At 38.5% G+C, this 23,539-nt stretch overlaps 1 protein-coding gene across 1 annotated transcript in view; it reads right to left on the bottom strand.

The window, feature by feature from the left end:
* Positions 1-787: 787 nt before the first annotated feature.
* Ect2 (epithelial cell transforming 2) overlaps positions 788-23,539 on the bottom strand; it is a 60,004-nt gene continuing 37,252 nt past the window's right edge. The window contains exons 21-25 of the mRNA XM_038347598.1: positions 20,410-20,548; positions 17,721-17,875; positions 7,579-7,686; positions 5,056-5,199; positions 788-1,692 (exon numbers count right to left, since the gene is read on the bottom strand). Coding sequence (XP_038203526.1) covers positions 1,603-1,692; positions 5,056-5,199; positions 7,579-7,686; positions 17,721-17,875; positions 20,410-20,548 — 636 coding nt within the window. The 3' untranslated portion in view covers positions 788-1,602. The remainder of the gene's footprint in view (positions 1,693-5,055; positions 5,200-7,578; positions 7,687-17,720; positions 17,876-20,409; positions 20,549-23,539) is intronic.

The raw sequence follows: 23,539 nt of genomic DNA, 5'->3' as shown, positions 1-23,539 counted from the left end.
CATGATTCAGAATCCTAATGCACTAAGTACATACACAACCTGCCTTTATCTAACAGGGAACATGTCAATGCTCTACAGCCAACAGCTAGACACACCCTAGACACAGGTGCTTTAAGTCAAAGTTAACTATTTGCCAGTAGTTTTCCCACTTCATAACTTCTGTTATTTCTCCTCTTTGAAAAATTTAAGTTTTGGGGTCAGGCCAATGCCACCACTGCCAAAAACAATAAAGGTTATGTGCTTTCTCCCAGGAAAAAAAAATTTGATACATATACTTAAACACAAAATTTTACAACTACAGGATATTCACCCCCATCCTACAGACAGCCCAGTAAACAAATACTCAGAAACATTAGTGAAACATATGAGAATAAGCTAAATACAAAATCGTCTAGAGAAGGTTTGTCCATGAAAATTTCTCTGAAGAAATTATAACAGAACACTAAAAGATGCTTGTGTTTTAAGCTATTTATTTACAAAGTTTTTGCTAATAACTGCTTTTAAAATAACAAAAAAATGTCATATACTAACCTGTGAAGTGCACACACATGGCACAAAAAAAGTCCATCATCAATTAAACTATGAGCAAAGATTATTGAAAATTAAGTAACAAGGAGACTTACAATACCCCTTGAACATATAGGAAATAATACACTTGGCCATAGGAACCTGATCATTCTGTATTATTGACTATTCTGTATTATAATACTACAATAGAAGATAATGGCAGATTTACCAAATACTTGACATTGAATTTCCAATCTTACATTTCATGACAGGACGACAGTCAAAGTTCACCACGCATTATATCTATGCACTTCACCGCAGACTAGCAAGACAGGTGGCAACTTCAGAACGACTATACAGGAAATAGAAGCAGGTCTTAACAGTTCCCCATGCTCTTCTCCTTTGAAATAAAGTTCAATACAGTGGTCAATACTAAAGAAAGATTTGATGGTGGCTAGAACAAAAATAAAAATAAAGCCTCTGAAACAAAAGTACATACTAATATCCGTCTTTGCAGCATATACAATGTTTTGCAATCTTTCTGTCCTTACCTCAATTTTCAAAATATTTTCAATCTTAATTACACAGTTAGAACTGGTATATCTTTCAAAATTCATGTGCTAGATATTTTATAAGAAAACCAACTGCAAAAGAGCAGTTAAGCAATCAAACAATACACGTGAATAAGCTCCCAGAAGTAACCCAGAGGTTTTTACTCAGTAATGCATTGCCATTTATTCTCTGCAGAAATCGCGATACACAAATATGTACTTCCAAAAATTCATTCAAGAAACTATACAAATAGACAGTAGTATTTTACATCCAAGAAAGCTTACTCTATTAGGTTACAAAGCTACTGATTATCATGAATAACTTAAGTTACGGGTCTTTGGATGTGAGAGTCAAACAGATAAATTACATCGAAATCAGTATTTTTTTTACATGGATTATCTTGAAAAATGTAAGAAAAGTAGTTTTTCAAGAACATAAAATGGCATTGGTTAGTGTTGCTTAGACTTTCACCAAGTGCTAATTAGAAGTACCATTTACGTCAGCATCTTATTGAATGAAGTATGAGGTCCCGTGGATTAAGTTTCATATCAAGTGAGTTGTAGATCTACTTAATGTATGACTTCTCCGTTCAAAGAAAGAAGGGAGGCTGACAAGGGAGGGAGATGGAATACCCTGTGAAAGACATGACAAATAAACTTCAATTTTTTTCTTCTCAAAACTTGTGGCAGAGCTCAATGCCATGCCTACCATTCTGACCCTCCCTCTACTAATCACCATGACAATCCAGACACAGTTCCAAACGCTCTAAAAACAAAATGCAAGATCAGAGTAATGGAGCAGGAATAACACACAATTAAAACTAGTTTAGCATTCTGAAACAAAAGCTAGATGACCAATTTACCCAACTTAGTAATTAAGAGCACTGGTATCTTCTCCGGGAGGCACTCATGGTTAAGAGCTACAGGCTGTACGTGATACTTTTTGTAAGTCAGTTACAAGACAAACAGGTGAGGCGCCTGTGTGCTGAACAGAGGACAACTTTCAGGAGCCCCGGCTCACTCCTTCCAGGGACTGGACCTGGGTCTTCAGTCTTGGCAGGAAACACTTTGCCTGCTGGGCCATCTAACTGGTTCTCTTGATTCTTATTTTAAAAGTGTGTAGGTGTGTGCTGTGAACTGCCTAATGTGGGTCCCTGGGAACCAAACTTGGGTCCTCTGAAAGAACAGATGTTCTTAATTCCTGAGCACTCTCTCCAGGCCCCTCTTAATTCTTAAAGCAAAATTAGGAAGAGTAAAAAACTCACATCATGGAAAAGTCATCTATCCTCACAGATTTCTGTGCCATATGCACAACTCCTGTGTGTATATGTGTGTATTTTTATGTGCATTTTACTCCACATGAAATTGAACAGGACAACAGCACTTATCAAATTTCTAAGGAATAGAAACTTATTCTTTCAAAGGTCAAAGTTATTCATCATCAGAATCTTAAACTATAATCAGAAAAACATACAGGAGGTTATAAAACCCAAGTAGGTATAATCAAACTAAAAGTCTACTTTTTAAAAAATGCATATGGGTAACTACCAATATCTAAACCCAGAGTCTGTAAGATAACTGGTTCCACATTTTCATGCAAAAAGGAGTAAAATCAATAGTTCAGAGAGCAACATTAATAAGAACTATCATTCAACTGATGAAATCTGGTGCCCTCAACAATTAAACTCTGGGACCTCCTCTGCTAGAACTTTTATGATTTACTATATAAAAACCATTTTTAAAAATCTACATATTATAACACTCTCCTTTAGATGATTATTTTCCTAAGAAAGAAACTTTTTAATGGAACCTGCTTATTATGAACTTAATAAATTCTTCTGTAAAAACATCTTTTATTTGGCAATATGCAAAAACTAGTTAATCTAATTTACTATAAATTCAAGGCAATAATAAAGCTGAAAATTCAAAAGTCCCAACCCACATAAAGTGATTCAATGGAGAATGTTTTCTTTTTTTTCCACAAATATAAATTTCAAATAGCCAATAAGCTCACATTAAACTCCACAAGGTTTATTTCCATTGGCGCATAGCTCCTAATTCTTCACAAATGTCAAAGGTGACTTCAGAAGAACGGTTTTTTTTTTTTTTTTGAAAAAGTTTTTTAAAAAAATCAGTTACTTCCTTCAGTAATTTTGAAAAAACTAGAACAGGAGGTAGAGTGCTGCAGATGGGAACCAGTAAGACTGCACGTGCCCATCAGAGGGGTCTGGGTGCCAGACACAACCATGCTCAATCCAACTGCAGTGCTTGTGGAAACAGAACTGGCAATCTGTTACAACAGAAATAAACAACTGAGGAGAGAGCATAGAATTCTTAAAGATACAGTCTATATAAAATATTACTACAAATAAATTTTCTACAATTCTTCTAAAAACAATACAACCCATTTACCAATATTTAAAGGCAACAATATTTACAATGGCTATAATGAAAAAAAAACATAAAGCTTTGGACTTAAAAAAATATAAAACCTGCTGGGCAGTGGTGGTGCAAGCCTTTAATCCCAGCACTCGGGAGGCAGAGGCAGGCAGATCTCTGTGAGTTCAAGGCCAGCCTTATTTACAAGAGCTAATTCCAGGAGAGGTTCCAAAGCTACAGAGAAACTCTGTCTCAAAAAGAAGAAAAAAAATTATAATCTAACAAATACTTATTTGCATTGTGTTTATAATTTTGCACATGTATATTATTTTCATTTTATTTTTAAAAGAAATTTGTATTTGTTAAAGATAGGGCCTCACATAGGGCAAGCTGGTTTCAAACTTGTTACAGAGCTCAATAGCCAAGGTTGATCTTCAATTTCTGGTCCTATCTCTACTCCACTGCATGTTGAGGTTATATAGATATATGTCTGGTTAGCACAGTGCTGAGGATTGAACCCAAACCTTGTGCACATGAGACAAACACTATCAAATGAACTACATCTTCAGCCCGACTTTGCATGTACTTGTAAATACACTCGGTTTTTGCTATAACTCTGAATCATTAAAGACATTAACTATCTTTTAAAAAAATAACTTTACTATTATGTTCCTTACCTGCATTAGTTTTATGACACAAAACTAACTACTCATCAATACTAAAGCATCCAGTATGCCAGATACTAAGCTTTTGGCATACATTAATTTCACCCTCACCGTTACTTTAGATTTGTTTTACAGTGAAAGTGAAACTGATCTTTACAGTAGGTAAACAGCAAAACAAGGTTTTGAAAACTTGGGTTTTCAGAGTTCACGCACTTAACTGTCACCCACACTGACATACATATGCGATTTTATATATAATTCAGTTCTCTGATGTATTATTGACCTCTTGTTCATAAAAACTCAGAAGCTTGCTAAGTGATGTATAGCTAAGACCCGACAGCCACTTGATTCCCTTACCCTTAGTATCTGGGTTAATGATAATCTAATGAGAACACTTGCGTACTTTGGTGATGTGACACTGTTATAATGTCTTCACTAACATTCTAACACCCTGAAGGCAGACTGCTTGGGCACACTTAGTATTTTAGAGTCCACAGAACCCTTAGTTGTAAAGGGTACATCCTACTCATCAAGCCAAGTGAAAAGAAACAAACCTTAGTCCAATGTTACTGGCACTTCTCAAATAGAAACATAATGTTTATATTAATAAAGTGATAAGCCAGACCAAAGCATGCTTCTTTACTTATGAAAATTAGAATGTCTCAATTCCAGTAACATTTCACATCCAATAAACTACATAGTAGGTATGCATCTAACTCACTAAAAGCAGGATCTTAGCTGGGTGTAAAGGCACCGGCCCAGTATGTGAGAGGCAGAGACAAGTGGTTTCTGTGTAGCCTGGCCTACACAGTAGTTCTGAGAGCCAAGGCTACACAGATCCTGCTGGAGGAAAAAACGAAAAAGGCCCTTTTCAGTTGCTTTAATAAGTAAAAACAAAGTCCATTACCTCCCTACCCCTGAGTGAGTCCTTAGCTTACTGAACTAACACTTACGGCTAAGGAGGATGTGCTGGACAGACGGCTCACGGCGAGTTTGCCACTACTGGGAGGACTCCTTCCCTCAGAGCTATGGGACGATGAGAGAGCCATCCGCAGAGCTCTCTTGGGAGTTTTGGAAAAAGAGAACGCTCTTGTAACCTGAAGTTTAAAAAGAGTTAACATCAATTAACTAGACAAATTTAAGATGGTCCACAAAAATTTCTCTACACACACACACACACACACAACTAAAACCACAAACATATTTTCACAAATAGGATGTGTTAAAATTCCTTTGGCAGAGCAGTGGGAAAGCAAATATGCTCCAGCCTATTCCCTCTTGCACTTGGAACACTGAAATCCAATGGAAAAGAGAGAGAAGCAGAAGGAAACAGCTAGCCTGAGACACAGGAAATTTAGGGTTTTGTTGGATTGTTTGTTTTCCATTTCTTTTTGTAGTGCTGGGATTGGACTCAGGATTTCTGTGTGATAAAACAAAACAAACCAACCACTCATCACTAAGTTCCATCCTCAGCTAAGACCCATCTCTTATCTTGTCATAGTGTAGTTGTGCATTACAAAACCACTTGAACCCAATTTGTTTACTGATAGGGAAGGAATTCCTCTGAATCATGATCTAACTAGTTTACCTACTATGTTACATGTGTCAAGGAAGAGCATATATAAAAGTAGTGCAGTTTCCCTTTCAAAGGGAAACAAACCTTGTAAATAAAGCAGAAAACTATATAAGGCCATGTAGTGGTTTGAACAGGAATGGTCCCCATAGACCTAGGTGTTTGAATGGCTGGCTTAGAGTGGCACTATTAGGAGGAAGAGTGTCACTGCAGGGGTGGGCCTTGAGGTCTCAGGTGCTCAAGCTAGACCCAGTATGGGCACAGTTCACTTCCCGCTGCCTGTGGCTCAAGATGTCTCCAACACCATGTCTTCCTGAATGCTGCCTTGCTTCCCACCATGATGATAATGGACTAACTTCTGAAACTGTAAGCAAGTCCCAATTAGATGCTTCCCTTTATAAAAGTTGTTGTGGTCATGGTGTCTCTTCACAGCAACAGAAACCCTAAGACAGATTTCAAATGTTCCTTGGCTCTCTGAAACCCTACTTCTACTTTTTTTTTTTGGGGGGGGGGGGGCGGAGGGAGGAGCACGCTATCTTCATAACCCAGGCAGTCCTGAACTCAGAAACCCATCTGCCTCTTCCTCCCACATGTTTCACTTAAAGGCATGCACAAGCACACCCAGGTAATTTCTACAGTTTAAAAGCCCCATCCCGGCCGGGCGGTGGTGGCGCACGCCTTTAATCCCAGCACTCGGGAGGCAGAGGCAGGCGGATCTCTGTGAGTTCGAGACCAGCCTGGTCTACAAGAGCTAGCTCCAGGACAGGCTCCAAAGCCACAGAGAAACCCTGTCTCGAAAAACCAAAAAAAAAAAAAAAAAAAAAAAAAAAAAAGCCCCATCCCAATGTAAGCTGAAAACACAAATAGATCTTGTTTTCTGACTCAGTCATATGCTCTGGCTAAAAACTATTCATGGCATTACTTAAGATGAATGAACACATTTCTATCTAAAACATCAACACTACTTATCAACTCCAGTCTGATTCATGCAATAGCCACTATATCAAGATGCCACAGCAAGTTCTAATACTGTGACAAAGATGCCACTGAACTTTATAATAGCAAATCTGTGAATCACCTCCCAGGACTGTAGAGCAGTTCTGTTGTAGACTGTTGAGTGTGTACATACGTGTGTGTCTGCACGTGCACACAGCAGGTCACAGGGCAATGCTGAGGAATTACTTTAAGTGTGCAAATCTGTGTTACATTTGTTTTATGATATATCTGCTCAATTATGTAAAGATGTGTTGCTATTTTACAAATCTGCGTAAGGCAGTCGACTGGTCTAATAAAAAGCTAAAAGGCCAATAGCTAGGCAGTAGAGGAATAGGCAGTGCTGGGAGGCAGAAAGAATACATAGGAGGCGGAATCTAGAGAGAAAAGAGAGGAGAGAATGAGGGAGAAAGAGAGGGAGATGCCCAGCTGTCAAACAGACACAGAATAGGTCATACAGAATGTAGATGAAGAGAAACAGGTAAATAAGTTGTAAGAGCTAGTGGGACAAGCATAAGATAGAGCGCAGTGGAACAAATATAAGCTAAGGCTTAGCATCCATAACTGCTAATAAGTCTGTGTCTTTATTTGGGAGCTAGTTGGTAGCCCAAAAGCAAGCCTGCTACAAGGCAACCCCTGATATATGATCAGGTACTTTCTAACTTTTACTTTCTTTTATGTTCTGGCATAGAACCACCAAGCAAGGCAGACTGACTAACCACAAGCCTCTGCCATCCCCCTGAACCAGTATCATCAGTGTCTCAGTGCCCAGCCCCTTTGGGTCACAGAGACAGAGCTTGAGAGTTGACAACAGCTCTAGAATACTCTTTTATTGGTGTTGAAGTCAATATTAGCTTAACTTAATGTTAAACACACATTTTAGAAGTAAGTCCAGAATTTCACCACTCACCTTTTTTGAAGTCTTTTTTATTGCTCTAGATGCTCGACTCAATGTACTATCCATATCTTTTGTATTTACTTCAAAAGATTCTGGATCAGCCACATACATAAGATTCTCCTGTTGAAAAAAAATAATTTAAGTTCAAGAAACAGCTGTTTCCAAAATCAAACCATTAAGCATTGACATATATATGATAACGTTTATACATAAAGTTACTTCAGACTCAGTGGTAGCAGGTCCTGGATGTGATCCGTGTAGCCACCCCATCCCACTATCCCCAAAACTGTACTGTGCTTAACATGATATCTGCCCTGAAATACTAACTTGAGGATAATGAAAAATAATTGAGAAAATGAATAGTTTACTGTGGACCACATTGCATAACTCGAATCAGTAGAATATACATCATATAAAAGCTTACTAAACCACCTAAAACTAATGTTATGAATTTAGGAAAGCTAATGCTTAAATATAGTCTGCCACAAAGCCAGTAATACATAAACTTTCCATAAGAGACTCTCACCCCTGACTCCTCAGTTTGTTTCTGGAAGAAACCTAAGGTCCTACAGCAACAGCAGCTAGGAATCACACTGTGTTGAACACTCTTGAAATTGTGCAAATATTCTCTTTTCTAAGAGGAGTGTTCCCAGACTATAGAGTACATCCCCCTAAGGAACAAAAGCCCCCCTAGCGTAATCTAAATAAAATAATAAAAAATTAGCTTTAAAACAAGAAAACTGGGGCTGGAGAGATGGCTCAGCGGTTAAGAGCACTGACTGCTCTTCCAGAGGACCTGGGTTCAATTCCTAGCACCCACAGGGCAGCTCACAACTGTCTGAAAATGCAGTTCCACAAGATCTGACACCTTCACACCAATGTACATAAAATAAAGTTAAATAAATTATAAAAAACAAACAAACAAACAAGAAAACCCTTTGTCAGAACATGGTCCAAGAATGGAGTCATGTGAGGGGAATTCTGAGCAGTTGCGAGAACACGCCAAGAAAACAAGAGTCTTGTGACCTCATTTTCTTCAAAGACAGAATTGCTTTAAGGTGTGTTTTCATATTCCTCCCAGGTGTGGTAGACAGGAGAGAGTTTACTACGGATTACTCGTTACAACTATTGTGTGTGTGTGTCTACGGAAAAATATGTTTTTGCCACAATATAGTACAGTTTCCTCAGGGAACTCTTTTCACCTTCAAAGTATAAACTGTCCGAGGCTCTGAACAAAGTTGCTATTGTAGGAGACTCCATTCTCCCAGGCTCTGCCACCTCTAGAGTACAGACAGTCCTTCTCCAAGTAATTACAAATATTACTATCCAGATTTTGTTTGGACTTTCAAAGGCAAGTTTATACCCCTATGATTTTCATTTTAAATTCATAAATCTAGACAAAAAAAGGCAAGTGACCTCATTCCCCAAGCACTGTAAATGAAGCCACCATTAGCACCACCAGTCTGCAAGTACTAAGAACTGTATACCATCTTGTGAAAGCTATTTTTCTGAAAGTTTCTCATACACAAAGTGGAGAAAACACCTAACATGTCTAGCCCAAAGTACTTACAAAAAGAAAGCCAGATAGTGCTCAGGAGAACTGGCTGAAAAACCAAGCTACAAACTGAAAAGCATACCCTACAGTTACAAATGGCTATTTAAAATGAAACGAACCCCAAAATATAAATGCCTATTTTACTCTCCACCATTAGCAGCCAAATGGCCTTATTTTGCTGAAGCTATTTTAGTTTCTTCATTAAAGTAATCACATTTGGGGCTAGAGATGTAGCTCAGCTCTTAAACCATATACAGAAGACCAGAGTGCAGTCTATTAGCACCCACGTCAGGAGTATTAAATCTGCCTGCAACTCCAACAGATTGAGCACACTCTCTGACACCCAAGAATGGGTGCTCTCACGTGCACACATCCCCACATACATACATATAATTTAGGAAGAGAGAGAGAGAGAGAAAGAGAGAGAGAGAGAGAAAGAGAGAGAGAGAGAGAGAGAGAGAGAGTCATTCTTCCTGCTCCAAACCCACTTTTTACATTTGACACAACTGCTAAATGACAAGACGAATCCAATCCCCAATAGATAACAGCACCTGTAGATGTTTAGATCTGTAAGAAAGACACAATATAAATGACACAGTTTATTTTATTACTTATCCTGATTTTGTCATTATTTCCAATTCCTATTTTACATTCCTTATTAACATACATACACTTAACTGGTCAAACTTCTGCTTAGCAAGCATTTCCCAATTAAGCACATCTTTGTTTCTGAAATGGTTTCTCACCTTTTACACTTAACTCATACTTGTAATTATGTAGAAAGGAATAGGAATATACATCTAATTTCTTAATATTTAACTAATTTTCATAGTACCATGGGGTAATAACTATAATTGAGGTTCTACACTAGTATGATAGTCTTATTTCAAAAACAACTACTCTGAAACTGAAAAAATGGCCCAGCAATTAATACTGGCTACTTTTTCAGAGGACCCAAGTACAATTCCAAAGGACCAGCTGGCATCTCACAGCCATGTATACTACAATTCCTGGGAAGTCAATGCCATCGCTGGTCTCCTGTACTGCACGCATATGGAGTCCAGACATACAGACAGACATCTGTGGAAATAGTTTCTCATCTACTCTTCCTATAGGCTCATATACAAACTTATATGATTTTTTAGATGATTTTTTAGAAGTACAGTTTGGAGCCAGCAAACCAGTCAGTGGGTAAAAGCCTTTGGAAGCCTAATGTCTTAGTTCAATCCTCAGGAACACTGTGGTGGAAAGAGAGCCGACTCCCACAAGCTGTCCTCTGGGCTTCCTTCACGAGAGCACAGTGGCAAACACAGCCCACTCTCCAAATGAACGAAGGTCATTTTTAAAGCCTGTGTAGTTTAGTATCTTATATGGTAGCATTACTACTAAACTTTCTAGGTGTCACTGTTTCTTCTTTAAAAATCATCCTAGGGATCAGTCTGTCAAATTCCAAAACTTCTCCATAGGACTTTAGAGACTGCAGAAATCTATAAACTAATTAAAGATGAATCAACAGCTGCATATTAATGTAATCACTCATGGATACCAAGGGCTCTCAGTATTGCAGATTTCTGTTTCATTATTTTTTGTGCTGGATATTAAAAGCAGGCCTTGGAAATGTGATGCCAACACTCTACCATTGAATTATAATCCTAGTCAAAAACAAACTTCTTAAAAGAATTTCCATGTTTCTTACAAGACTATTCCTACGAGTTTCTTAACAAGTTTTATTAAGAGTTCATTTTCTATACTTTCTGACAACTGTCAGCATTTTAAAAACTGACACATGTGTGAAGCATTATTTGCAACATATGTGTGCAATTTCACTACTTTACTAAGCAGTTCAAAGTTCCACACTAGATTCTCATCAATCCCCTCATAGTCATTTGCCATCGGAGGAGCACACATACCACCTCATTGACCTGTCGGCTTTCCACAGTCAATAGCATAGGTTCTGATTCCTGCCTTGCTTTACCCACAGCACCACAAGTTGAACACAGTTTAGTAACATGCTGCTTCCCAATGGGAATGCAGTTCCATAGCTGTGCAAGCAACATACTCCACATCCACAGACCACATAAACTATAGCGCTACTCTACAACAGACTCTCACAGGATGGACCATAATAGTGTGCAGTCTGCTGGTGGCTAAAGATGCTAGGGATGACTCCTACAGCCGTCAACAAATACATACTGAAAAAGCCTACTATGCTCTGGGAAGTTCAAACATTTAAATACATTTTCTGTTAAGTATGTTTTACTTTTTAACTATAAGTAATCTGTCAATGTTCATTTGACTTGTTCAACTTGTGACACTTCTAAAAGCAGAAAGCTGAAAATTGCAATGGAGAGGACTGGACAATTACTTAAAAAGGACTATGCAAATAGCTGACTAAAAACTCAATGTACATATCAAAGACTCACCTATTTATAAAAAAAGAAAGCAAGGAAGAAGGGAAGAAAGGCGGGAGGAAGGGAGGGAAGGCAGGAGGGAGAGAAAGAGACAGAGAGAGGAGATATTAGGAAACAACCTAAGTACCAATTTGTAAAATTATAGACAAAACTGCCCACATGACTCTGATAAATGTTCTTTTGTTTCTGAGAGCATAACTAAACTACAAAACGACAGCCATGAAGAGAAGGCTGATGGGACAGGGAGGTAAGACGAGGATTAGTATAGCATATTTATTTTTAGTTGATTTGGTTTTACTCTCATGTGCAAATACTATTTTTCAACTTAAGAGTAAGAACTATAGCATAAATAAATACATATTATAAAATAAAATTTATTCCCTGAATAAAATATTCAAGAATGAAAAGAATATCAATTTAGATTATAAAGCTAACCTCCACCTTTGCTCAGATTTTTATAAAATGTTCTTTACAATTAAGGCTTCTAGAATTTAAGACTTTAGGGTTGCCGGGCAGTGGTTGGCACACCTTTAATCCCAGCACTTCGGGGGCAGAGGCAGGCAGATCTCTGTGAGTTCAAGGCCAGCCTGGTCTATAAGAGCTAGTTCCAGGACAGCCAGGACTGTTACACAGAGAAACCCTGTCTTGGGGGGAAGAAAAGACTCTAGGGTCTGGAAAGATGGCTCAGCAGTAAAGATTATTTGCTGTTCTTGCAGAGGACACAATCATGACTCACAGCATCCACATGGCAACTTACAACCATCTGTTAACTCTACTTGTGGAGGATCTGATGACCTCTTCTGGCCTCCACAGGCACTGCACACAATATATATTCGTGCAGGCAAAACATTTGCACACATAACACTCTTAGAAAGTAAGTTTCTGCTCCATTTTTCTATTGCTGTAACTATTACTGAGCATAGAGTAACTACCTGAGAACTAGACAGGGAAAAGTAGTTTCATGGCTGTTTCCTGAAAACAAATAAATTTCTTCTGATCTGAAGAGAAGATATACATAGGGCCTTTTACAACTAATGGGAAATAATCAGGTATGCCAGTAGAAGGCAAAATAACAACAGAGCCGCTTGCTAAGTTACAAAGAGGAAGCACTGCCCCCAGTCTCTAAGCATGAAAGAAGCAGGGAGAGAGGACACAGGCAAATGAACAAAGTGGGGGAGATACATGTGAGGAATCCCAGGCTTGTTACTTCTCACTAAGAATCACAACATTTTCAAGAACACCCTTTGTTTTTAAATCTTTTTCTCTTTCTCAAATTAAATGTAAACAAAATTTAAAACATAGTTCAACCTTGTATTTTTTTAACATAATTCTGAAAACATTGAGAGCTTAGTCAAAGTATGTCAAACATAAAAGAAACCATGGATGAGCAGTTTTTCAATTCTGGAGACAGAAGTGCTGAATCTCAGATTGAAACTACTGAGGTGGTATACACTATCAACTGTAAATGAAAGGGGCTGCAGTTTACAAGTTCGCTTATGAATGCTAGTCCACACACACACACACACACACACACACACACACACACACATTATCTCACATTTCTGGTACCTTAAGCCAATAAAAGCATCTCATTGACACCTGAGTCATCGGCTCCTTCAGATCACTCCTGTAGGCATACAGAGTTCCACAACAGCCCGGAATGGAGCATAACAAGGCTTATTTATTTGGGAATAAATCCACATAAGGGTAGCCAGCCCTGCATCAACCTCCCTTTCCTCTCCCTCCCTTAAGCTAACCTCCCTGACTAGTTATACTTCAGGCTCCCACAGGCAGAAAAAATTACCTTTAGATTGTGAGTATAAAAAAACAAATGAATTACAGGCTTAAACTTGAGTAATATCCAATTCACAACAAACAGTATGCATTTACAACTATCTCAAAAGTGTAAAAAAAAGTCTGAACTCTGAAATAATTGAAATTCTGAATACTAAATATCTATCCCAATAACCTGCAGAATATGTATAAAGACAAATCACATATTAACTTAGTTATAAACAATACTGTCTTGCAAGCACAAATCTCTTCCTACATGTCCTGTGTCTATTCCCCAAGTAGTTATAATTCTGCTTACAAGTTCAGGAAAGCCAAAATAATGCTATTCATAAGCAATGAGTGGCAATAACTAAAATCAAAACATAAAACATTGTTTTAAAAAAATTATTTATGTTTATGGGTATTTTACCTGTATGTATTTGTGTGTGTGTATGTATGTATGTATGTATGTATGTATGTATGTATATGTATGTATGTAATGTATGTATGTGTGTGAACTGAATGCATGCCTGGTGTGCACAGAGACCAAATCTGGGTATCAGATTCTGTAGTACTGGAGATACAGAGGGTTTTAAGGCACCACATAGGTTTTGGGAAAAGAACCTGAGTCCTAAGCAAGATCAGTAAGTGCTTTGTAACCACTCAGCCATCTCTCCAGCCAATGTTTTTTCATTTTTATTTAGAAATGTTTAGTGGCAAAAATACAAAACTGTAGCATAGGGCATTTAATTCTCAAGTTACTTCTAGACTAATAATATTAGCAAAAGGTGACAATGCTTAAGTTCATAACTAGTAAACTGCGCTGTTGGCATTAGAAGTCAGAAATATATATATATATACACGTACACATGTATATGGTAGTTTTTGTTATACATACATGTGTATGTATATATGTATAACAAAAACTACCATCTAACTGATAACATAGATCATGCAACTAAAGGTACATGCTGGCACTGGGTGGTGGTGGCGCCTTTAATCCCAGCACTAGGGAGACAGATGCAGGGGGATCTTAAGTGAGTTCAAGGCCAGCCTGGTCTACAAAGTAAGTTCCAGTACATTCAGGACTGCTACACAGGAAACCCTGTCTCAAAAAACAAAACAAAACAAAAGGCAAACAAAAATACACATGCTAGCAAGAGACTGGAAATTCTGCTGTAAATATTTTGAGTTAAAACTTTAAGCAGACTGAACTTTACATTTTGAAGCAAAAGAATATGGAGCATCATATCAACAGGGAGAAAAGATTACAAGGTTTTGGGGGGATTTGTTTTTCTTTTCCGGTTTTTCCAGACAGGGTTTCTCTGTGTAGCCCTGGCTGTCCTGGAGTTCACTCTGTAGACCAGGTTGACCTCAGATTCACAGAGATCTGCCTGTCTCTGCCTCCCAAGTGCTGGTATTAAAGGTGTGAGCCACTACTGCCAGGCAACAAGAAAGAATAAAGATGATAAGAATAAAGATGCCTGAACCCTATAGTCAGCTATACAAACATCAATAATTGTTCTTGGCTTTAGTTTCACATTTTTTAAATGTTTTCTTTCATCCATTTACATATGGTTACAATAAATTAACAGCACATACAATAAAATAACCATACTTATTTTACTCATTTAAGCAGCAAATAGCTGGGTGTGGCCATCCTAGCACGTGGGAGGCTAAGGCAGGAGGACTGCTGAGTTTGAGAACTCCCTGGATTGCACACCCAAAGAAGGACACATTTGAGCAACAACAAAAAGAGCAAACTTCAGTTATTTAGGGTACCAGGAATAGAAAAACCTACTGATTCAAATAATTAGATTGCCTTTTTAAGAAATATCAGTTACATGTATATTTATACCTTTTGTACATACATATTTAGAAACATACTTTTTTCAACATAGCAAAATATTCTCAAATAAGACATGAACTGGGGGCTTTAAATTTTTCACTATGTGTGAAATTTTAAATGCAGGAAAGAGCTTAAAGCTGATGCCACTGAATCTTTGAATGTATAAGCACTATTCTAAGGAAAAAAATTTCAGCAGACTGGAATAACCATGTTTAAGTAAGAATCAGAACATACGTAAATGTTTGCTGCCATCTTGTGGATAATTACAATTTCTGAAATTTCCTGCATTTGCTGCTTGGTTATTCATTTTCCATCCAGTAAGAAAATAAAAATATTTTTAAAAATTCTCATTAGCTTTGTATTTTAGTATTATAGCTACACACCTTGAAAGGACTGCGTAAGCATCCTGTTTCCCAACAAGCCATATGCAAACTTCAACATCATTGTAAGGCATGTGTAACTATGGTAAATGTTATTCCACGACAAGGTTCAAATCAACTCTTATTACTACTACTAAGCAGGCTCTATCTATCACAGCAACAAGATCCTATCCTGTATCATTTCTGCAGATCCTGTATGAAGATCTTCCAAAGGAATCTTAAATGCATCCAGCATCTACTAAAGACTCTCAGATTTCTGGCAATTCATTTACTTCCAGTCATCACACCCAGCTCTTCTTTGTAGTTTGTCTGCTATAAAGTTATTTTGTCTTAATGATGGTAACTAATTTAAGAGTTGCTATGAGAAAATTGGATTGGTAACTTGCCTTGATAGAAAAACAACATGCTACAACCTTCCACTGCTTTCAATAAGATGGTAACAAAACGCTCTCTTTTAACTACCACCAAGCATCCCTATTCCAACCATCTGAAATCCAAAACATTGCATAAAACAATGTGCACTTAGTGCTGAGCTCAGGAGCAACTGATCTCAGACTTTCAGATTAGAGATATATCTGACCAAAATCTGCAAATGTTCTACAATATGAAAAACTAGCCAAAAGTGTGAGACACTTCTGGTTCCAAGCACTTTGAAAAAGGAATATTCTGCCTGTACTAAGCATTTCTAACACCGCCAATGGAAATTATGAGACAGGAAGTGAAAACACAGTAGCTGAGATGGCTGAGCAAGAGGCACAGTGACAGGAAACAAGATCTTCCTCAGTGTTGCGGACAGCAGATGAGAGCAAACACTGTCTGCTTTAAACTTAACACGGGCAAGGTGCACCAAAGACGGCAGTAACTCAAGCTACTCTTTCTTCAACTTGAAGCAAAGTGGAACCATGTCTCTGACCTGGGCAAGAATTAAGTCCAAGCCTTGGACTTCAAAGTCACCAACAGGAACACCATGGTGAAACCAATGCTGGGCAAAGTCACAAAACCAGGGACTAAACTGCTAGAACCATGCTGACTAGCAGCAGGAAGACCACCTCTACCAGAAGGATGGTTAACTGGGATCTGGAATCATCTGGGAGGCGGCCCTCAGGAGGGTCTGTGGAGCAGGACACCTGACTGCTGTGGGTGCTGTGCTGCACCACTCTGGTATCCACAACCGTATAAAAGCAGGGAACCAAGCGCAGCGTTCATCACTCTCTGCCTCTTCACTGTGGAAGCAACGGAACCAGCCACTTGAAGCTCCCACTGCCGTGACTCCCCACCATGACACACTATACCCTGCAACCTTAAAACATTTTTAAAACAAATGTTTTAAGGAAACTCAAGTTTCAAAAATACAGAGAAAAGATCCACCACTCAGCAGTGACACTTAACAGTGATGGAAACACTTTTAAAAGTCACTGAGCAGAAACCATGCGCTATGTTAAAAAGACAATAGAAAGCTTCAGTGTCAGGCTAGGTCAAACGATAAAAATGAAACACTGAGCTCAAACGCAGCACAGTCAAAGGAACCAGAAGAAAAAAGGAGTAAAAAGAGCTTGCAGAGACTTTGGGCCAGCAATGCGCAAAGACTTTCAGTGATTTGACAGGGCTGGAGAGACGGCTTAGTGGTTACAAGCACTAGCTGCTCTTCCAAAGGACCTCAGTTTGATTCCTAACACGGCTCACAACCATCTGCGACTCTAACTCCAGGGGATCCACTGGTCTCTTCTGGCCCCCATAAACACCAGGACACAAGCATACATGCAGACAAAACACCCATAAACACAAAATAGTAATTTAAAAAAAAAAATTTAAACATAAAGTTAGAAAATGACTTGCAAAACAGCTACATAAGATTTTATATACACAAAATTACCTTAAGTCAATATGTCAATATTTTAAAATGTTCTATTAAAAGAAAAAGCATCTACAAAAAAAAAAAAAATCACACAGGGCATAAGTTCCCAAAGCCTCTCAATGAACTGCCACTACAAGAGCTAGAAGGTTAAAAGGGACCATATTTGAGTCAGGGACTCAAAGATTATTTCATGTACTTAAAATTTTTACAAACTCTCCCAAACAACGTCATTTGAATAAAACTAAAGGCTCTCTTGTATCCCTGATTGGCTTGTCATGGAGGTGTGGTCAGCCTGACTGCACTGTGCACGTGACATAGTTGGAGAACTTACAGCATCCGCTTTACAAATGGTGTTGGCGACATGTCGGCATAGCATCTTCAGCCAGTCTGCTTTTGGAAGCTCCTCTGATGTCATCTGGAAGCTGAGCAGTACATTGGCCTGCTCTGTTGGTGGCCTCACCAGCAAGGCAAAAGCATTATGGCAGTCTAGGGTGCCAAATGAACAGTGTTACTCCTGAATGTCTAGAAATTTTCATTTCCACCATTTTCCACAGACCAGTAAAATCAGCTTTCTTTTCCCCCACCCCTGCTTTTAAAAAGGAGCCAACAATAACCTGAAAATAAAAATAAAAATAAAAAATAAAAAGTACTCTTTGTGACATTTAAATTCTTCAATAATAATTTAATAGAAATCTAGCATTTAAATTTCAAAATTAAAATGGCAACACAAACACTAAAAACTTACAAAAATCACATACAAAGTGTACAAATATTAAAGAGTAACTGCTTTGTAATTGAGATACTAAAATAATCTATTTTAAAAACACAATGCCAAAAAAATTTGAAAAACCTGAAAACAAACAAACATTAAATTCCTATTAAAGAATATGTGGAAACGGGAATTGTAAGAAGACAGTTCTCTCCATCACATGGGTCTCTGGGTTCAAACTCAGGTTATCAGGCTTGATGGCAAGTGCCTACACCTTCTGAATCACCTCTCTGGTCTCTCTACCTCCCTAGTCTAGATCGTAAAGACATCTCCCTGATCTATATCTTAACACGAACATTTTCACAACTACAACTCCCCCAAACTCAAATAATTGTCTCATCATAGGCTCTAATAAACACAGTTGAATAACTAAGAGAAAATAGCTTTGTAAGTTACTGTGGGCTGGAGATATGGCTCAGGGGTAGAGTGCTTGACTAGCAGGTGCAAGGCCCTGGGTCTGATTACCAGCAACACATGCCTTGCTGCTCAGAGCAGTGGATCATTGAAATAGCTTAACATTATTTAAATAACAAAAAAAAGATGTTGCCTAAAATATGGCCATAAACACGCAACACTAAGTGCTAGCTAAACAGATAATGCTACTTTGGATAAATGTTCATTTTGAGCGTTTTCAGACCTACAGAAAAATCACTCAAATACTCAATACTAATACGTTAGAAGGAAAAGCTTTCGTTAGGCCAGTGCTGCAATATAAATCAGGAATGACACCCAAAAGCTGAGCCAAAGGAAGGCCTGTCTCCAGCTGGGACCCTGGCTCTGAGCATCGCAGCTCCGCTACGAGTCTCCAGCATGTGCTCTCAGACAGGATGAATCGCATCACCACAGGACACAGCAATGAAACTAAGAGAATGGACTGAAATCTCCAAAATTATTGGCCAAAATATCTTTACAAATAGATTATCTCAGGAATTTTGTTGCAAAAGAGAAAGGTGGCACACATGCTACACAGGTGCACACACAAAATGTACACATGCCTACTTATTTTTTAACTATTATTTATTTTTGAGATAAGGTCTCAACACATACCATAGCTGGCCAGGAACTCACTATGTAAACCAGGCTGGCTTCAAACTCAGAGATCTGCTTGCCTCTGCCTCCCCAGTGCTGTTATTAAAGTGAGCCACCATACTTACCTTTTCCATGTGTATGTATCTATTTATCTGACCCAAGGCCAGCCAAGCTTACCAGTTACTGTGGGCTATTTATTCCACATACAACTACTCTTTAACCTTTACCTTTCTAAAAGAAAATTGTGTGGGTGTCTGTTCCGTGCACACTCACTTGCTAGACTATGTGTGCTTTAGTGGATGATTTGTGGGAGTTCTTTTCTTCTACCATGTGAGTTCCAGGGACTGAATTCATGCCAGTCTTGGCAGCAAGCTCTTTATAGATCAAGTCATCGTGCCATCACTACTACAACTCCCTTCCCAAATAAGCATCTTAAAAGATATCCCTGGGACTGGAAAGATGGCTCAGTGTCTGTCTGGGATCACTGGCTGCTCTTCCAGAGGACATGGATTTATTCTCGGTACTGACATGATGGTTCACAACCATCTTAATTCCAGTCCTAGGGATCTGGTGCCTTCTTTTGGCCTCTGTGGGCACTGTATGAATGTAGTGCTTAGACATGCAGACAAAACATCCACACGTTATTTTTTTAATAGGGGGGAAAAAAGAAAAGATACTCCTAGATGCACCATTGGCAAGGAAAAAAAGACATTAAAATATATGGAGCAAACAAGACCAGTGATTATGCAGCATGACTAGAAAGAGAATAAGACAAACTAAGGTGCTATCTAGCTGTGCACCGTATTAATGCACAACCATTTAAAAGGCCTTTGACTCTTAGAGGCAGGTTGAAACAATGAAAACATCAAGTCTGTACCTAGAGAAGGAGTTAAGAGAGATGTGCAAGAACGGTTACTTTAGGACACATTATAGTTGAATCACACATGTAAAGATAGTTTATCCATTTAAAAAGCAGTAACAGCTGGGCGGTGGTGGCACATGCCTTTAATCCCAGCACTCAGGAAGTAGAGACAGGAGGATCTCTGAGTTCAAGCCCAGCCTGGTCTACAAGAGCTAGTTCCAGGACAAGTCCCAAAGCTACAGAGAAACCCTGTCTGGAAAAACCAAAACAACAACAACAAAAAGTAGTAACAGTAGGAAATCTAAGCTTCAGTGAGGACAAGCTGTTCTTATTTAGTAAATCCTTTCCCCATGAGCTTACCTTCCGTCTCTCTTATGTCCAACACCTTCTTAATCTGTGAAAGAGGCATTAGATGAATATGCTTAAGAGAAGCAGGTGGTCGGGTGCGGTCATGAGGACTTCTAAAAGTACCGATAACCTTATGCCGTTTTCTCGCTATCTGATTGCAGAGGGAAAGTCATAATCATTATTGTGATAAAACCAAAAATTCACACATTTAAAAAAAACAGCACTAATCACAAAAATCTATATGCAACCAATCTGATGATTAGCCATTCCAGTTACTATGCGATAAAAGCGAGAGACCATGACAAAAAGCACACATGTAATTGTATAGCCAGATGCTCATGTCCGTATTAGGGAACGTTCAGTCAGAAAAACAGGCCTAGGGATTGGGGGTGTGAAAAGTCCAAGGGCATGGAAAGACTAAGAAGCACAGCAAGAACAAGAACAATGGCAGGAGTCTTGAACAAAAGCTAGGAACCTCAGATGGAGAATAGTTGTTCTGAGACAGCTGCCCTGGCTTCAAAGGTGCTAACTGTAGTTTAAGGGGAGTATCTGAAATATCTCCTAGTGACAGAATAATACAGAGGAAGTATGAAACAGCTTCTAGTCTCATGACTGCTTACATAAACGGACAAAGGGAAGTAATTAAGCATACATTCAACACCTGAAATCCCAACTCTAAGGAGGCTAATGCAGGAGGGGACCTTCAGTTCGAGGCCAGCTTGAGCTACACAATGAGACTGACTCAAAAAAATAACAACAACAACACACACACACAAAGCAATAGAGATTATAAAGTCAAAGTGCTGTATGAGGCTATAACTTTACCTTAACTGGATACGCAAAAGGAAGAGATAGGTAACTGGAGAAGAGCAAAATCAGAAAGATCCTGTGATTCGTGATATAATGAGATTTTGCCAAAAGAAAAGAAAAAAGAAAAGGAAAAAAAGAAAAATCTCCTTTGCAGTAAAACAGATTTTGCTGAAAGGAATTAACATAAAATGAGTGCAAATATTTACTTGAATTGAGACTGACCATCATGATTAAGACAAATATGTTTAAAAATACATTATGTGGTATTGGGCTAATGAATAAGATGAACAGCAAGACAGCGCATCACATTCCCACTAAACACATATGAAAATGTCGAGTCTATACATCACGTAACTATACCAAATATTAATGGTTCACTTCCATGGGCATAGTGAAAGTAAGCAACATATACTCTAATTCCTCCGCAATGAATGGACACACTTTTTATTTGGCTAACCAATACATACCACTACTTTTGAAAAAGAAAACCAGAAGAGCATGAAAATCGATGACACAAACATTAATAAGTCAAGGATGATTTGAAAAAGACTAAAAACATAGATAAAATACTCAAATGGAAAATAAATCCTTAAATCTAGATTTAGTTTAACATTAGATATCTGTCATATTAAAGACAGTATAGGTTTTACTGATATTTAACTGTTCCTAATATATAACAGTGATTGCTCTAGGTCAGAACATTAAAAATAACTTTGTCTCAAATTTGCTAAAAGGTCTATTTTTCTTTTTCTATTTTTGTTGTTTGATCTTTCTTTTTCTTTTTCCCGAAACAAGGTTTCTCTGTGCAGCCCTGGCTGTCCTGGAACTAGCTCTGTAGACCAGGCTGGCCTCGAACTCACAGACCCGCCTGCCTCTCTAACGTCATGAGTCATCGCTGCCTAGCTCAATTCAGTTTTTCTTAAGTGAAAGAATAAAGGTCTAGCCAGGCAGTGGTGGCGCATGCCTTTAATCCCAGCACTAAGGAGGCAGAGGCAGGTCGATCTCTGAGTTCAAGGCCAGCCTGTTATACAGAGCTAGTCCCAAGACAGCCAGGGCTACACAAAGAAACAGTTTTGTTTTTTTTTTTTTTTTTTTTTAAAAAAAAAAAAAAAAAAAAAAAGGTCTATCTGGGAGCTTGAATATTGATGTCCAAATTTAATATTAGAAATACGGCAACTGAACAGACATAGTGACATATGCCTGTAACCTCAGCACTTGAGAGGTTAGGTACCTCAAACCAGCCTGGAAGATATAGGAAGATCCTATCTAAAGCAGCTGGGGTGTGGGTACACATACCAGCTACGAATGAGCTGATGAGGAAGAGGCAAAAGGATTACAAGGCCAGTCCTTACTAGACTCAAAATGAAAGACAATAAGAGACGAAAGTTTCTATTCAAACAACTGAGATAAAATCTAAGAGGATGTACTGGTTAGTTCTATGCAAACTTGAAACAAGTTAGAGGCAAAGAGGAGAGACCCTCAGTTGAGAAAATGCCTCCATAAGATCTGGCTAGCGCAAGCCTGTAGAGCATTTTCTTAATTTATGAATGATGTGGGAGGGGCCAGTCCATTGTGGGTGGGGTTATCCCTGGGCTGTGGTCCTGGGAACTCTAAGAAAGCAGACTGAGCAAGCCATACGGAGCAAGTGATTACGCTCCACGACCTCCAGCTTCCTGCCTGACTTCTTCCTTTGATGATGAACAGTGAAGTGGAAGGGTGAGCCACATAAAGCCTTTCCTCCCTGAGTTGCTTTTGTCCATGGTGTTTCACCACAGCAATATAAACCCTAAAACAAGGGAGGGAGAAAAGTCACTGGGCGCCATTAGGGTGAATTGAAAGACCAGGGCCTGAAAAGGTACAGGGATTGCTTACAGTAGAATTAAAATAGAAGGGAAGCCAGTGAGCCAATTATGGTAAAATATGAAGAGGCCATAAAAATAAAAAAATTTAAAAAATCAAATCACTGTTCTACTAAAAGCGAAGATAAACTCCACAACAAAACTCTAAGGAGATCGAAATAACTAAACCTAACAGAATGGGGCCAGGAAACCTAGAGATTTCAATAGGAAAAACCTAAAGAAGTCGTAACAGAAACAGCCAAAAGGAAATACAGTTCAACTGTATACAGCTAAGCCCCTGTTAATGCAAATTCAGGTAAAACAGGATTACAGATGACTCCTGGCCTTGTTCTCAAAAGCAGAGCAGGCTGAGGCTCTGACTGCAGGGTCCGGCAGTCCCCAGACACCCACTGCATGACGTTTATGATTTTCTTCACTCCAGGATATGGTCGATTGTGTATCATATTATCACTATCTTGTGCTTTTTCTAACAT

This window comes from Arvicola amphibius, chromosome 11 (assembly GCF_903992535.2).
Source record: "Arvicola amphibius chromosome 11, mArvAmp1.2, whole genome shotgun sequence".
Classification (NCBI taxonomy): Eukaryota; Metazoa; Chordata; class Mammalia; order Rodentia; family Cricetidae; genus Arvicola; species Arvicola amphibius.
This window is presented reverse-complemented; position numbering and strand designations above follow the sequence as displayed.